Below are 18,153 nucleotides of genomic sequence, written 5' to 3' on the forward strand. Positions count from 1 at the left end.
TGCAGGCTGACCCAGATCCCTGCGGTCTTCACGACTGAATGAATTTAAGTGTGTCTTACAGCATCTTCCCCCACTTCTCTGCCAAGGATAGCTCAGCCAGAATTCCACAGTTCTTGTGCTACTGATATAATTTCACTATACTCTTGCCAATGAAGCTGACACAGCAGAGACAGTAAATCAGTAGCTCCTACCAGTTCCACATCATCAATATTATAAATGCATCCTGCGGGGCAGGCATTACCAAGCGCCCTTGCTGTTTGCAATGCTCAAAACAACTTTTAAAATTTGTAGTTCTTAGTTTACAGAAAGTCAAAAAGGATACAAGTAGGAAGCAACAAAAAGTATTTTTAAAAACCACCTGTATTGAACTAGTATTAATAACATTGCATTAGTATTCAATGCGGCACATGCATTGGTTAATTAAATGACTTTGAATCTGGGAAGCCCTTAACCAAGTGCTTAATTAACTTCAGTAATACCAATAGTAGATTGCAATGGTACCCTATACTTGGGGGCTTGGTTTTTCTATTATGGCTATCCTAAAAATGACACAGTGATATTCCAATGTTAGGACACTGCAGATCTTGCAGTATTTTTATGTTAATATGCTATCACCACTTGATCAGGGAAACTCAGCAAAAATTCCCAACACATTCTCCCAAGTAGGTAAAACAAACTCTACACTGAGTTGCTCACTAGAATTTTTACAAAATTTATTGTTTTACAATTCACTGTGTATAAAGCATTTAGTCTGAGTAAATACAGCTCTTCTAAAAAATAAAAAATATATAAAATGAGGGCATTATGCTTTATTTTGCTCTTAAAACGAGAGGTGCTCCTTTAATGGTGGAGGACACGCCAGTGGATAACAGCTTCATATTTTCCCGTACAAAGTTGCGTTGTTGCACCGTAGCTGATCTGACATAGGTATTCCTGCAGTCAACTTTTGCTGATGAACTTGGTGGTTCAGTTTGTGGGGGCAGGCCGTTGATCTCATACATCCATTGCATTGCTGTGGTCTGAAAGCACCAAAGAGAAATTTCACTAGAAATGAGTTCATAGTCTATTACTGTGAAGCAGACAACAGCTATCTGCCACAATGTGTGTAATTAGGTCATTTATTGTTCCCAGCATAGGGGGTGCCTCAAAAAGCCACATTACCGGAACTGCACCATGGTGCAAAAAAAACATTACCATGCAATAATAAAGCAAGGCAGAACATTTCGTTTTATGAACTAAGAGCAGAGCGTTAGAAATATGTATACTGTCTAGCGCCCTAGGTAATCAAAACTCTTGTTAATGCTCAACAGTTTGAGATGCAGCTTCTGAGGGAATTAGTTCACAGCAGGAAGTAAGCAGAAATAATAAATGGGCTGCTGGCTTTATTTGTACCCCAGGGATTAATGGGGTGCTTGAAATAAACAGCATCAACTTCTAGCATCTTTGTTTGGGTCAAGTGAGTCATCTCACACTATGGGTAGGAAAGGCAACTCAGAATTCCACACTGTAAATTCTGTACATTGACGGAGTGTGATATGGATACTACAGCAACCAAGAACAAAAGTCATTTTCAGGTACCTTCTTTATAGCAGAGCTGACCCATTTCACTAGAAGGAGATATCTAGCCACAGAAAGGATATTTTATAAGCATTTATTTTAGAGAAAAAAATCCTTAAGTCCATGAGCTTACTACAGTAAAGTCCCTTATCAGGAATCCCATTGTCAGGGCTCACCTGTATTACTAATGTTGCTGTGTGTTTCTTGCTGTACATATTAGGCTTGAATCCAACAGTGATCCAGGTTCCTGTCGAGTCAAGTGGAAGAAGTTCCCCAGCTTGAGGCGATACAGCAAATTCTGGATCGCTGCCTGTTAGGAAGTATGCCGTGTAAGGCTCTGGATACCTAAGTGAAGAGCATTCAAAATATATCATACAACATTTATCACCATGCAACGGTAGTCCTAAATAATTGGTATTCTGCTACAGGAGATCTGCAATGAAACATTAATGGTGCCTTATAGCTGTGTTTCCTGCTGTTCAACTTCTTACATATACTGCTTTTCTTAGCCTGCCTATTGGAGAGACTTTCTGAAATGCTTGCAGTAATACTTGCACATATATATATATAAAACTAACATGGTTTTTTAATGTAAGTTTATCCTCCTTACTGCAGGCATTCATCTAACTAGTGGTTTCCTCCTTACTTGGACAGAGGGAGGCAAATGTGTTCCATTCAGTCTACCACACTTCTTTAAAGGAATCTGGGAATCTTCCAAAGTAAGGAGAAGCTGCAAGAAATAGAGTGTGTGTGTGTGTGTGTGTGTGTGTGTGTACGCATGCACGCACGCGCACGCACATACACACACACTTACCACAGTAACAACAGCTTTAAGAATCTAAAACACAATTGGTTAGGAAAATCATTGACCTAATAAGTCCTAACTTAAAAAACAAGCAAACCCTACTGGAAAGGTTATTTGGCCAGCATATAAGAGGCCAGTCAGTAACAGTTCATAAACTTGCATTCCAGGAAATGTTGTTGACATCCTTCCTGTAGGATAGGGCAGAGTTGTGCCTGGGAATCAGCTGGAGAAATAAGAAAATGCAATTCTCCATTCACCACCTCTCTCTGCAGGTTCCAGGGCAGTAACGGATCAAACCAAAACATCAAAAAGGAAATGAAGGCCAACGTCACCCAGATTAGTGTTGTAGCACATCATGAGCTTAAGGGTACTTCTAGTGATAGTAATAAAATAGTAATAAAATACTGGATTGCTCAGTAACCAGAGAAAAAAATGCCCAACTTGCCTTTAGGGAATAAATAAAAACACTGACCCTAAAAGAGTGGGGTAGACATGCTAGAACAGGCTTCCTCAACCTCGGCCCTCCAGATGTTTTGAGACTACACTGGTCCTGCTAGCTAGGGATCATGGGAGTTGTAGGCCAAAAACTTCTGGAGGGCTGAGGCTAAAGAAGCCTGTGCTAGAACATGTTGTTGCTGCTTTCAGTTCCTGCTACTGCAGACCAGACTTACTGTATAAAAAACATCCCCACATGGATTAGGGAATGGTCTATTACTACCCTGCGAATATTTTTTGCTTCCAGGATTTGTAAATCCAACACAAGCCCACTATTTCATGGCACTGATAGTACACAGCTAAAGACAGCCCTCGTCCTAAAGACCCATATGTATTCTTAATTGAGCCAGTTTTTTGTAGCAGTTTTTGATTATTACAACTAAAGTAATCTTGGCTCTTGAAACAATTTATGATTGCAAAGTAATTCTATGCCATAATAATAATAATAATCCCCAAATATTAATTTTAGGCCTTCTACATTATTCATACATCCATGGATGTGTTCTCAAGTTTATTAGATTATACCCAATCATATTAATTAGTTTCTAAAGAACATGTCGCAAAGGTAAACTGGGTCACTTGGTATTCCAAAGCGAATATTGCAATGATTACCGTATTTTCCTTCTGTACACAGCAATTTTTTATATAAACAATGCAATCTCCAACTCAAAATATAGTTCCCAACAAAAGCAAGCCTTCTTCAGGTGTTCTGTGTTTAATTAACACGTAAGGGGGAGCATGGGGGGGACATCCTAACTCTGCTTTCTCATTCCCACTCCCCTCCATAAATCAGAGGGATAACTTCAACAGGGAGTCTTCTTTACTAGTTGAGGCTCCCTGTGTGATTTAAAATCCTGGAAAATCAAGATGTGGGAATCTTCTATGAGCTGAAAAGGCTCCCTGCTGCAGAAGTTATCCATTCAACTCATGGAGGGCAAGGAGGGAGGAGTTAGTGTGCTTGTCTTCCCCCTCCCCCTTGCATGTTGATTAAACATAGAAGTAGGATGGCTGAACAGGACAATTTGATCCAGGTCCACAGAAATAAAAAAATAAGTACATTATATGGGCAAAGCCATTTAATTTGTCAGATAAATAATAAATTACTTTTTCAATTCCACGATTCCCTTCTTTTTATGTATATAAAAAGCTTTTTGAGGAGCAAAAATTATTAAAGGTTAAGAATGGACTTTTTGAAAAAAGAAAAAAGCAATTGGGTATTGTTTGAAATGCACATTTCAAGGTAGTCTTATTATCATGAGATAATTTACAGTGGTAAAGTTTAATATGACAAGCGCAAGATAGTTGATAGGCACTTTTCAAGAAAATGATGACATAACTACAGGAGTATAAAGGGCCCATCATTTATCATCATTGATTGCATTATGTACCTGTCCAAGAGAAACTTTGCTTTAATCAATCACTCTGGGGCATGAAGTTCAGACAACGAAAGATATTTCAGCTCTACTGATGACCCACTGCACTTTTGGAGAGAAAGCTCAAAACCCCTGAATGAAATAAAGGTTGGTTACACTGTTAGGTAACCCAGTCAGGGGCCAATATTACCTTGGTGCCTCCATAGTGCCATTTTCCAATAAGACGTTTTAAGTATTTTTCAGTATCAAGGAAATCTTGCTACGCATATGAGTAACATTTTGTTCACAGCAGGTTTATATTAACCACTGTACTTATATACCCCACACACCATGCTCTTCACTAGGGTCTTGATTCTTTTCTTACTTTCCCTACTTCTTCATAAAATCTGACAGACACCTGATATATATCTATATATATATGGATGGATGGATGCCCACTCAACAGCTGCTAAGGTTTGGGGCACCTATTTCTGTCAATGTTCTCATTTAGACAGTGAAAACATATACAGTGGTACCTCAGGTTACAGACGCTTCAGGTTACAAACGTTTCAGGTTACAGACTCCGCTAACCCAGAAATGGTACCTTGGGTTAAGAACTTTGCCCCAGGATGAGAACAGAAATCATGTGCTGGCGGTGCAGAGGTAGTGGGAGCCCATTAGCAAAAGGTTAGGTTTCGGGTTAAGAACGGACCTCCAGAACGAATTAAGAACTTAACCCGAGGTACCGCTGTATGTGTCTTTTTGTATATAGTTTTCAGCATGATACAAGCTTACTATATTTATCATTAGTATGATCCCATGACTCATTTCTTTCTCACTTTTGAAATAAATGGCCAACCAGCAATCATGGCACACCTAGTTATGGTTGGGGTAGGAAATAAGTGCTGCTTTTCTCAGTGAGACTTGCCACACCTTCAATTACATTGTCTTGTGCTTATAGTACAGCACCATGGCAATTCAACTATTACTTTCTGGTGAGTGGGTATTACAATATTACAATCATCAGACCCAGTGCTAATTTTAAAGGGGGGTTGCAGGAACTCACCATGAACACCTCTCTCATTCTCTTAGAATGGCAATGGTGCCTACCTGAGAGGTGCCAGAACTGAGTTCTGGTGAGTTCTGGCTGAAAAAAAGCCCTAATCACATCTAAGGAAAACAGAGAAATCTGAGCTTCCCTGAGACTTTCAGGATTTAAAAAGTATCGGGAATTCCACATTCTGGCAATTCTTCGTCTGATAGCAAGCCTAAGGAATTAAACTTCTCCTGGCAGCACTATAAAAATGCTTGTTCAGCAAAACCAGGAGGGATGACAACCAGAGTAATGAATAATATGAAGTATTAGTTTCCTGGGACAAATGCAGTATGTGTCCTATTTGATAAATGACATTTTACCCCAGTCACCCTTATCTGCCCCATGCATGCTGTCATGTTTGTTTGTTTGTTTGTTTGTTTGTTTGTGTTTGTTTGTTTGTTTGTTTGTTAAATACAGTATATCCCACCTTTCCCCCAGAAGATCCTAGGGCAGCATATGATGTCTAGTAAAGCCAAGGGTGCAATGGAAAAGTCAAGGGGTTGGATCCACACTCTTCACTGTTCCTTGGCAAGTGGGGCTTCCATTCCATGCCTGGAAGACCTGCTGAGATTGTTTTCATTCAGTCTAAGCTCTTGAGTGCAGTTGATCCCTACCAAGAGTGGGCCTTACAGTTGGTGCTGAATTTAAGCCCAACTTTTGGCATTAATCCTTGCACCCATAGCTTGAATACAAGTTCGGCTGAGAGGAAAAAATCAGTAGCATGCTTTGAATGCACTACTGATTCTTTCTCTGAAGTCTCAATCACCTGACTAATAATAATAATAATAATAATAATAATAATAATAATAATAATAATTTATTTCTACCCCGCCGATCTGGCTGGGTTTCCCATGATGTTCTATGATAGATGGCTGTTCACATCTGCCAAAAGTGGGATGCGGAGGGTGGACCAGATATGGGCAGATCCAGTTCTTTATCCCTGTCCTATATAAAAGCACTAAAAGTAGTACTAATTGCCACTATCTTGAAAGTAATGTACCCCACAATTTAGATCTGTAATGTGTAAAATTTCAAGGATATTTCAATGTTTAGTGAAAGATAAAACATTTAAAAACATACTAACAGAAATATATTAAACATTTTTTACTCAAAGTATGATTTGCTGAGTTCAGTTACAATATGCTTAGGACTGTGCATGCCACTATTGGTGTTCTGGCATCAATATTTTTTTCTACATTCTTTTCCTAACAAATAGAAGTCTAACAGTACCATTCATTTTCATAGCACTCTCCTACTGTAGTCAGGCAAGTGAGGCCTTCTAGCTCATAAAGCCCACACCTCCCACACCTGAATGAGAGTCATTTTCACAGAAGAAAGGCATGCCAGGTTGCTGTTATTTTAAACAGTGGCTTCAAATATTCATCCAAATATTCATCCAATCCTTCATTACTAAGCTAGAAACCTTATGACCTTCCTGTACTTTAAAGTTCTAGATATGAGGTCAACAGGGCCAGAATACTTTCCCTGTGTAACAAATGCAGGTTTTTCCTATTCCTCAGAAGATGATGAAGAAACACATGAAGAAGGGCGCTCATCAAGGGAATTGTCAGCATAACAAACTACATTCTTTGCTAGAGAATAGAAAGAATGGGGAAAACAGGGGCGGAGAGGAATATTTCCCAAGTGTAATAAAGGCTGTTCTATGGTTTCTCTGACATGAATAGGCTGCATCAAGCTTGCATCATGGATCCTCTTTCTATATAACTATAATGATTCAGACTTTATTATACCTTTTCCTGGAACATTAGATCTCTTCACTACTATCAAACACCTACCAGCAGATTACAGCATTGCCAATGCAATTACTTCAACTTTTGTGCTCAGAAACAGCCTGTTCTATTGAACCTGATAGCTTCACCATTGTGACAGAAAGCACTGCCATATTTTGAAGGGTCCTCTCCGCTGACAGCCATGAGCGATAGCTATAGCAACTGTCCATCTCAGGTACACAGACGCAAGAAGTGGGCTCTTTGCAGAAAATCAATAATGGCCAAGGACATCCTTTGAAAGTGAGGAAGTTAAGATTTCAACTCGCACTCTTGCCTCTCTTCCAAACACTTAGATAAACAGGCAATAAAAGCTAGATTTAGAAATTATGAAAACTTCTTTGTACCCACTATTTAGAGATAGCAAGCTTCCCAAAGCTTTCCTTAGATTACTTCAGAAATTACCTGAGTTCTTAAAAAAGTAAAAGAAAAACAGAATTTAGGCTCAATCCAAGGGCTGATAAGAAATACTCTGTCCTTTTCCCCACCTTCATTCCCCTCTGTGAAAATGCATTTGGCCTGCAGATCATGGTGTACCTTTCCCCATGTTTTCATTCCCATAGTGTTTTTTCTTCACTCACAGAGGCAGGCCCACTGAGAGATGGGTATAGGTGGTACCGCGCCCAATGTCAGAATGGGTCTACCATATGGAGCAGCAACTGTTACCCGTCTGTGTTACTTGCAAGCAGATCCACAAGGAAGCCCATTTGCAGTGCTTCAGCCGCTGAAAAGCACAGGAGCAGAAGAAAGTAGCAAGAGAGGGTGGAGCAAGGAGGCAGAGGAGCACCAAAACTGGCCACTTTCACCTCCAGGTAAGAGCTGCTCAAGCAGGAGCCAGCCAGCAGAGGGGAGCAAGAAGGCCTGCCCTGTGGCAGCAGGAAGCAGCAATTACATCATGCTTGCAGGCATCTGTGGCTATACTTTCCATACACTGTATGTCCCCACCCTGAGAAGGACTCCCCAGGGCTACTGTCTGAGGGGGTGAGGTGGCACACACCGGCACTGCCGTCTCCTCCTCCTCACCATTTCTCTGCTTTTAAGGTGTTTGCTGCCACTGGGAGCAAGCAGGAAAAGCAAAAGCAGCACTGACTTACCAGGAAAACAGTTTGAGGAGGGCAGGGCTACATTGAGATATTTTCCTCTTGTTGTGTTCTCTTTTGTTTGTTTCAATCAGGGTTGGCAAATTGTTTATTGTTCTAAAATGCCTGGGCTGTGTGATCTTGCAGTTAAAGTATGGAGCGGTGTGCATGCACTTTCCAGGTGTTTTACTGGCTTATTTATTGTTATTCATGCTTTCATACTGTATTTTATGCTGCTTCTATGTTGTATTGCAATTAAGAGTTTTAAATTTGTTGTTAGCCTCCCAGAACCCGGTTTTCTGAACTAGAAAGGGCGGTGTATAAATAAAAAAATATTTATTTATTTATTTATTATTATTATTTCTCAACATGGTGAGCAAATGTTATACTGTAGCTTCCTTTTCCTCTACTAAGAAAGACTCAAAGCTGTGTGCGTGGCCTTCCCCTTCACCCCTTTTTATCTTCACAACAATACTGTGAGGTAGATGATTCAGCTGCCAAAGTTGTGAAAGTGCACACATTTTATTTATTTTTTGCATGTCATTCTTGACCTGGGTTGGCAAGCTTTTTTCCCGTTTTTCTCGTTTTGCTTTTAAGTATCAGCACTGTGGAATGTAGCAGTTAAAGGAATGTGGGGGGCTGTTTTCTTTGTTCATGTTGACTCCTCCTAGGAGCTCAAGGTTTTGTGCATTGTCCCCCCTCCTTTTTCTCTTCAGAACAACCCTGAGACATAGAATTAGACTGAGGATAATATATGTATGTAAGCAGCAGTGCTTGCCAATAGATTGCAGGGTTTAAGAATGCAGGAAGACCCGAATCCACATACAATGTACTGGACCCAGGAAAGCACGTTGACAACCCTGGCCATAGAAATGAATGGAACCATCAAATCTTATGGGCAGAGAAGGAAAACTACTCCATTAATTCCTATTAGAGTAGGAAAAAAGATATGTGGGAGAAAACATGACGTAAGAGGGAGGAGCTATTGCTACAGTTCCAACCCCATCCCAGATTTTGCCCGGTGCTCTTCTTAAAATCAAGCCCTGTGCAATGTAATGGAAGCTTTTTAAGAAGCTCGTGAGGGCTCTGTTTTGGGTTTCAAAGCTCTCATGATCCCTGGCTGACAAGGACTTTGCTGAGTCAGTGGAAAGAATTGGACAGCCAAGGCATTGTTTTGTTTGGGCTTCAAATCCTAGTGGGAGAAGAATCTGGGAGTTTTAAAACATCACCGTGTTTTTGAGGCAGGATTTTATAGGCTTTTGAAATTCTCCCTCTCCAGAATCCTTATAAATGTATTATGCTGCAAACTTATTTATCCTCTATTTATTGAATTAAATCCCACTCTTCCATTGGAATACAACGTGGTCTCTCATGTATATACTGTTATGAGTCTGGGGTGTTAAGATGGTGTCAGACCCCTCTAATACCTGGATCGAGCAAGTGTTAATATCCAATCAAGCCAAACTAGCTTCCTGTGAAGTGATAGCCTGGGTGATGAGTCAGTAAGGGGAATTAAGGGGCAACTGATAGATAGGGAGTTGAACTGGGGCGGTTATGTGAGCGAGATGCTGGAGGCAAAAGCAGCAGCTTTGAAAAGGCAGAGAGAGCGCCTGGCTGATTTCTGCAGGGATCCAAGGCTTTGGCTGTGGGAGAAGCAAGACCCTCTTAGGGTGCTGATGCTGTGAACCCCTCCATCACAGGCTCAGGTTGTATATAGGTGTAAATAAACCATATGTCAGAATGACACCAAAGTCTGCACTGTGCCTCATTCATAAAAGGAAACATGAACCCTCGATGCGTACCTGGAACTCTGGAATCTCGCGCTACGCAGAGGTGGAGCTGGCCTGCATCAATACTACCTTTCCCAGCTTTGCCTTGTACTTTTACATGTAACGTAATCCTTTGCATTTACCACTAATTATTAACATTCTAAGATACCATTGGAAATGCTGTAAGAACAGTTTGCTATCGAGTCCTTGCTTAATGACTAGATTTCATCTTTGTTTCCATTATTTCCTAGTTAATACAACATACACACGTTGATACAAAATGGAGCCCGGAGAGAAAGGCCTTAATTTACTCTCAGTAATTTGCCCTGATTCACTTTCTGGTAGATGATATCATTATCTTACTATGTAACATTTTCAATTAACCAGATTTTTTGTTTGGTACGTTTTGTTTAGTAATTGTTTTTTGATTCATTCATTCATTTTTGTTAGGGCAAGGCAGAGCTAGGGCAGTGCCTGAAACTTGTTGCAAGAAACAAATGCAAACCCCAAAATGCTCTAGGTACAAGGAACACCATCATTTTAGACAGAACATCTTTGGACAATATATTCATTTTTTATGCTACATGATTACACAGGAATAATAATAGCCTGATGATGATAATGATGATGATAGTTATATTCCCATAATGATCCAGGAAAGTTATTCACCTGAAACAATTTCTATTGGTGTGTTTGTGTATGGGATTCCTCAATTATTTCTATGGTCCCACAGCCTCAATAAACGTTAACCTGTTTAGGCACCACATTCTTAGTATAGCATTATTTCCAAACATGTCCTGATCTACTTGCTCATTGGGATTTATTTATTTTTGGTGGGGGGAGGAATCTGGTATCAGTCTTATTGACTAGTTGCATATTGTCCTTAAATAAGCTGAATCCTGTTGGATGCTACATTTCATTCTCGAAAAAGACCTTTAGGTTTCCCCCCTTAGATATTCTTACCTTGTTTGGCTTGTAAGCTTAAATTTAACTACCGATTCCTTGTTTAAGCCAGCTGCCTCAATATTGATGACATCATCCACTTCTGGTTCAGTGGCAACAAACAGTATTGGAAACTTCCAAATGCCTCCCGTGACACACTGTACCACCAACGTTGCCGGATGCCTTCAAAATTAAGTTTAAAATATTCATTATAATAGAAGGCATAATGCAACGTAAGTCAAATAAATCAATGTCCAAGGTGCACTTATATTCGTGTAGACCTGTAATGCATTACACAGCTGGTCATAAATTGGATTGCAGATATTATTTTTATGCAGGATAGTATATCCATTCTTACTTTGGAAAGGGCTGTCAGCTAAATATCACATTATTTTCCCCATCTGTTTCTGTAAAGAATGAAGAACCAAACTAATTGGCGCAGTCTAATTCACCTTACGCTTACATTTCAGTAGCAGTCTTGATTTCTGCAAGGTGACACCTTGATTTATCATGTTGCTGAAAAGGAGAACTGTTTACAGTATGGCAACAGTATGACAGCTCAGTAATTGAGATGTAATTTAAGTTCGAGTTTCCAAAGAAATGTAAAATTCTGTCATTAAAGTCAATGACAACTCCCACAGACTTCACTGGAGATGGAATTTTATTCCTAAAGAAGCTGCAGCTTAAAAAGAATTATTATTATCTCCACCCACCCCTGAACTGCTATAACTATTTAACGTGTTCTTTCGATATAGTTAATCTTGACAACAATAAAATATACTGCGGGACAAAGGATGAGTGACAATGAGCTGTCCAACACCATCCAATAAATTCCACAGAGAAGTAGAATCTGATTCCATATATCTCAGTCAAACGTTATCCAAAAGCCCCTAGATTTATTTTCTTCACTGTTCTTCACTCTCCCATAATGATGCAGGATGAGACACCATTTGGTGTTTCACATAATGAGAAGTAGTGCATTTTCAGAACAATTCAACTCCTCTTAGATTGACACTCATTGCCCAGCTAGGGCCAATGATATAAAAATGGCAAGAATTGGTCATTTTCAAAAGAAAAGCAGGAATGAAATTGGGAAGGAACAGAATGTATTTACTCCTTGCTGTTGATACAGCGCTCTGTATGAACCCCAGGGCATATGACACTTATGCAAGCAAGCTTCTGTGGTCACTTTAAGAGATGGCACAGTTCCAACATGTTTTTGCATCACATGAATGCGGACGTTTTTATAGATCTCCATGTACAAATTCAGATTCCTGCATCAGAATGAGTTGTTGAACTAGAAACACAGCTTCAGAAATCAGGATAGCAACTGTTGTTTTTTATAAAGTTCCAAAGCCACTGGCCAAGCATGCACACACACATGCCATCACTCCACAGAAAAAAACCTGAATCTATATTGCACATCATATTTCAGTATGCATTTGCAAACTTATTTCCTCTATCTTGTGCATAGACCAAATTTTATGGCATATTTTTTTTGGGGGGGGGGGTTTGGGGCCAATGCCATCAAGATTCCAAATCGTGCCACAAGTCTATGCAAACATAGCAAGCTTCTCTTTATAGACCACCCCCCTCAAAATAATAATAATGTGCAGTTGAGAATGTGGGGTCAGGTAGGTAGCCGTGTTAGTCTGACGCAGTCGAAATAAATAAAAAAAATAAAAAATTGTCAAGTAGCACCTTAGAGACTAACTAAGTTTGTTCTGGGTATAAGCTTTTGTGTGCATATATCTGAAGAAGTGTGCATGCACACAAAAGCTTATACCCATAACAAACTTAGTTGGTCTCTAAGGTGCTACTTGACAATTTTAAATTTTATTTATTTATTTCGAGAATGTGGGGGTTAGGCTAGCATATTCTGTCTCTCCATGGGACCACAGTTGCATGAAAGGAAGCACCTGGAAAGATCTATTGAATGCACAGGAATAGTGGTAGCCAGTATTTACAGGCCCCTTGGGTGTCTGTGATGCATAAGAGAATTATCACCATCCCCATGGCACACAGGAAAAAGCACTTCTAGTCCTAGGTAATTAATAGACATACATGCCATACTTGGCTATAGATATGAATAAAACATCCAGACCTAAATAAGCCTGAAGAAACAACAACAGAAAGGGGTTTTAAGGAAAAGAAAGGAGGCCTTGTACCAGGTCTAGAGAAATCACAGTTGGGCACTGTACCTCATTGGTTTGCTAGGTGCAAATATGATATTGAAGATCAAGGTCATAATTCCAGTTTTCAGATCCCGAAATTTCTTCAGCAAGTTTATAGCTACTGCAGACTTCAGCTGAGATGCCACTCTATCAGATTCAAACTCAATATCATATACAAATTCTTCTTGGGTAAAGAATCCTAAAAATAGAGAGAAAATAAGAACATAGCATTGTACATGTAGTATAAATAAAATTGGGTTTCAAAGAGGAGAGGCTTGCTGTTTTGGAAAAGGTTTGATACCAAAAATGAATGCTTTTTACAGTCCCCACCTCCCAGCCACAATATCATCCTTTGCCCTCTTAGAAAGTAAACTACGTGTATATATATTGTCTGCAAATTGTTCCCTCCGCAATCTGGCTGCTGGATACATTATATACAAGGTGATAAAATAGCAACTATTAATCATGTACTAATACCATAATATAAACAATATACTTCCTCATTAACGGTCAGGGCACAGCACAGCCCCTAGCTCCTTGTCTGTGATGTATTGAAAGGCAGACACCAGTACTGTGAAAACATAGTTGGCCATATTAGAACCTTTCAGCTCCCTGTGCTATCTAATTTAATGGGCTATGGTCAATTACAGATGATTGTAAACCTGAGTTTCTGAATAATAAGCAATTTAAGAAGTTACCTATGTATACCTGAGGATACAGTAGGGAATGGATAAAAGCACCTCGAGTGCAGCAATGTGCACTGAGGCACCACAACTTTATATGCTGATGTGAGTTCAAAAGTTACCTCGGCCTTGTCCAGTTTGAATAGCTAGCACCAGAGAAATGGTGCGGTGTGGTGATTTTAATCAATTTCTCACCGCTGCAGGTGTCTATCTCCTGAAAAGCTGGAGGGACTCTATGGAACAGCAAGGGAAGTGATGCATGAGTCTGCAAGAGGAATGAGGAACTGGCAAAGCTGCTGCCCAGTCTTCTTCCTCTTGTGAGGCGTTCCCACTGGATCATGGTTCTTTGCATGAATGAAAGGAGTTTTTCCACTTCTGGAGAAGCATGTCTGGATCCAAACAGCAAGTGCTTCACTATTGTACTATGGTTAACGTGGCACTAAAGTACAATGAATTATACAGTGAACATGCTGAAAATGACAACTCATGAAAAAAGACATAATTCTGTGGGTAGGCATATAGGATCTGCTGATTTGATCATGGTCTCCTCCTCTTGGGGATCTATGCATGCTATGACATTAAGGTATGAAAACCATTTCTTGCCTTTGTTAAATTGATCCACTGCTAATTGTGATACTAAAGTGGGACATTCACAGTAGGACACAACTGAAGGCTCATAATTATTCCTCAGCAGAAAATGTCACCACACAGAGGCTCTAACATAAAAATGAACTTGGTGGGGGAGAGGAGGGATGACATCATTTGAAACCTACCACAGAGACAAAATTGCTACTGCTGAACAGATGTTTCCTTCAGCAATCAAATCACTGGATACTGCATAGTGAATGTTTATTATATTGTTCACACCGTTCAGATATGAAGAAGATGGAGCTGCAGTTGGTAATTGTGTTGTACATTCTGTCAATGCATTTCTAAAAGGACTCTATTAGCTTTGCTTCCTCCATATGTATGTGGCACCTGCCGTCATTCACCAATAATACATATTTATTTATTTTTGCTGGGGGCTTTCTGTTTTATGAACTCTGCTGTGTCTCTGTTAAGCACTCTGAAAGTATTTTACAGCACCTGAGGAAAAACGTGTTTTGTAAGTACCAGTTGAAGGTATATAAAACTATTTCTCTTTGCCAGTCCCATAGCTGGTTGTGAATCTCCACTGCAAATCTAATTTAGGGCTGCTCAAAACAGAATAATGTAATTAGATTTTCAGTGAGAGCTGCAAACTCTAAAGACGACCACATCATCATGCTATAAAAACCCCTCTGTGAATATGTTAATATTTTAGTTTTAGTATCTAGACAGCTCCCAGACACACATGCTGCCTAAATACAGTGACAACTGCTAGAAGCAGAAAAGAAAAAAGACCATGTATCATCATCACAAAATTGTCTAAAGTTGTGCGATTAAAATCAAACGACGAAATTTCCAGATGCTCCTAAAAAGCTCACAGACTTGATGAAAATGATAACGCAACTTAGAAAATATTGGAGTCTTAAAAACACAATGTTACAATATAGAAGATGAAGCTAGTGTTTCTACCTACACACATGAAACAATGGGCAGTATTCAGCACACTCATTCAATAGGGCAAGGGTTTACAACTGCACAATGGAACTCCCACCTCCTCACTCCTGCCTTTGTGATCTGTTCTGGAAAGTTCAAGGAATATGGCAGAGGAGGAGAGAGGGGGAAGAAAGTTCCATTGCAAAAGTATATGTAACCTGATCCTGGAATTTTTACGGCTGAAAGGTGGGATTTAAATACTCTAAATAAATAAAGTGGTACCACCCCAAAGGCAGGTTTATTGCCTCTACCAGCAGATGCTAACTCTGAGGCAATGACAGCTTACTTTGACTGCTTTTTTAGAGAAGGTATAATTTCACAATATTATTGTTCAAAAAGTTATATTAATAGGAATTATTGATGCAACAGCATGTGTGAAAGTGATGTGCTATAGAACATGGTAAATCCTGTACTTTTGTTAAAAGTATAAAAAAGCAGTGTAAGATCTGTTAATTTAGGAAAAAAATCAGAGAATCACATAAAGTGAGGTAAAGTAAAATCACAATAATAGAAGAATGAGAGAGGCAAGTCTCCTTCACTGCACATAACCAGTCATGAGGTGTAGAGATCATTTTTCTATGTAATGAGCTGGATATTCATCAAGGGTTTCATACTTAGGGCTTCTCTTTGGCTGTCTTTAGAGAAATGATGGGAATAATTTATGGCTGTACTTTTGTCATATCTGCCTCACCAAGACAGATTCTAATTGTTTGCAAGGGCAACTTAAGTCTTTTTTGTCATGCTGCTGCCTATTTCAGACAATGCATCATTCTTATGTGAATCATATTCTCATGAGGAGGAATGCACATCTGTCTCCTAAGCAGCACTGATAAGGGCAGAGATCTAGATAGAGGAGTGAATCTTTCCACCAAAGGAGGGATGCTAGCCTTTGGGTCCAAAATAATGTTTTTAGGCTACTTCAAATGTGAATATAGGGGTGATTCATGGAAATCCTATATTTTAAGAGAAATGAAGTTGAAATTCCAACTGAGCACTTGTACAGAAATAGAAACTATTGGATAAAATGGCTACAATTTGCTCATGATTTGCCTGACTCAATTATTATATGACTATAGTGTTTTAGATTGATTGCAGAGAGGGTTGAACAGCTAACAAAAATGTTACTTCTCTTTGGATGCAGAAGGATTTGGAAGAAGGAAGTGCTGCCAATATCTCTATTAAAGTTTCCAGGGTTTGTTTCAATAGCTTTGAATAGGAGGCGTCAAGAGACGGACAAACCTGAAAAAAGTTCAATTTGTAACTAATTCTTTAAAAAAAAAAAATTATTAAAGGTTTTCTTAATACAATAGAAAAAGCAAACAAAATAACATAATTTTTTCAATATCCACATTTTCTTCACTTCTTTGGACTTCCTCACATCTCTCGTTCCTGCGTTCTAAGTTTTTCGAACTTTACCCAGCAAATTATCACCTTGTTTCAATTCTTATATTATAATTTCCAATATTGTGTCCCTAATTTTAGATAATTTTACCCAAACCTTAAAAGCTTAATTTTAGCATCAATTTGTAACTAATTCAGTATAATCCATTGAATTAATTTAGCCTGAAAGGTAATCCTGAGCACTGGTGTGCATCAGGGCCTAGAAGCCACTTACTATACTGAAGAATTCATGCTAAAAATGATAGTGGGAAAGTCCCAGTTCCCAAAACGAATGCCACAGACATTAGAAAGTCTTTTTTTATACTCCTGAACAAACATTACGTATCGATGGCAAGCTGCGTATCATTGGCTATGCAGTTCCATTGTAGCCAAACTGCCTAGATGTGCCTTGCATCTGCTAAAGCATCAAAGGCACCATCTGTAGATACCTCAAAAAAAACAAAACTGCTATGAAGCACTCCTAAAATCTAGCATTTGCTGTAGTAGTGTTCCCTGTGAAAGGATGCTCTGTTTTGGCCTGGAGATGCCTGGAGAGAAAGCCTCTATTACAGCATGTTTCAAACAAGCTGACTTGCAACACTTCCTGGTATATCCATTCATTACCGTCTCTTTGACTGTAAAACTCAGCCTCCCTCTCTTCTCATTTGTAAATTTAAAGTAAACAAAAGAGCATCAGGCTCCTTCTGTCAAGCCAATATGATTAGCTAAAATTTCCCTGCCCACCTCCCCAACAACAGCTAACAAAAAAGTTTAAATCACTGGAGGCTCCAGGGAGAAAAGCACAAAAGGCATGCCAATCCCTTTACCCCTACTTGCAGGGGAAGCAGAACGAAGATGCAATTTTGGAAGTCACTTCTCAGACATCTAGGATAAGTGCTTCCTGACTGGCACTGTTTAATTTCCCCCAACCTGGTAACTGCCAAGAGCACAGGATTGCTAGTCTTTGTTTATATTTATTAAAGCTCAACCTGAGTATATACAGTAATGCTTTCACCACAGAAGCTAGGAATCTCTCCAACAGAAAGAGTTCTCATCTCTCTGCATAGTGAAAAGGAACCCTCAACTCCATCACATCAAGCCACTTTCTTGCATATATTGCATTATTAACCCCCCACGCCTGCAAACCCAGTCAGCTGGCCAAGCCCTGACTCTCTCCCCTTCCTCTATCTTTTGCATTTAAGCCTGACCAGGTGCCTTTTTCTTGTTCCTGTTCCTGTTATGCTCATTTGCTACTTAAGCCCATCCTCTGCCATTGCCCAGAAAGCCTTCCATGTTGCTTCCTTCAGATTCTTGCCTTGAAACTTCCCCAACCCCACTGCAATTCTGCATAAAGTTCTTAATGAATGTGCTAATGCCTTTTTTGACTCAATTAAATTAACCTTTTATCTTTCTTTCTTGCCCTTCTTAACCTTTGGGGTGCCAAATTCTGGAG

At 39.5% G+C, this 18,153-nt stretch overlaps 1 protein-coding gene across 1 annotated transcript in view; it reads right to left on the reverse strand.

The window, feature by feature from the left end:
* Nucleotides 1-688: 688 nt before the first annotated feature.
* Nucleotides 689-18,153, reverse strand: part of CFAP47 (cilia and flagella associated protein 47) — a 185,418-nt gene continuing 167,953 nt past the window's right edge. The window contains exons 61-64 of the mRNA XM_083734113.1: nt 13,084-13,255; nt 10,904-11,065; nt 1,734-1,902; nt 689-1,019 (exon numbers count right to left, since the gene is read on the reverse strand). Coding sequence (XP_083590239.1) covers nt 810-1,019; nt 1,734-1,902; nt 10,904-11,065; nt 13,084-13,255 — 713 coding nt within the window. The 3' untranslated portion in view covers nt 689-809. The remainder of the gene's footprint in view (nt 1,020-1,733; nt 1,903-10,903; nt 11,066-13,083; nt 13,256-18,153) is intronic.

Source organism: Podarcis gaigeae (genome assembly GCF_964106915.1).
Source record: "Podarcis gaigeae genome assembly, chromosome: 4".
In the NCBI taxonomy this organism is placed as follows: Eukaryota; Metazoa; Chordata; class Lepidosauria; order Squamata; family Lacertidae; genus Podarcis; species Podarcis gaigeae.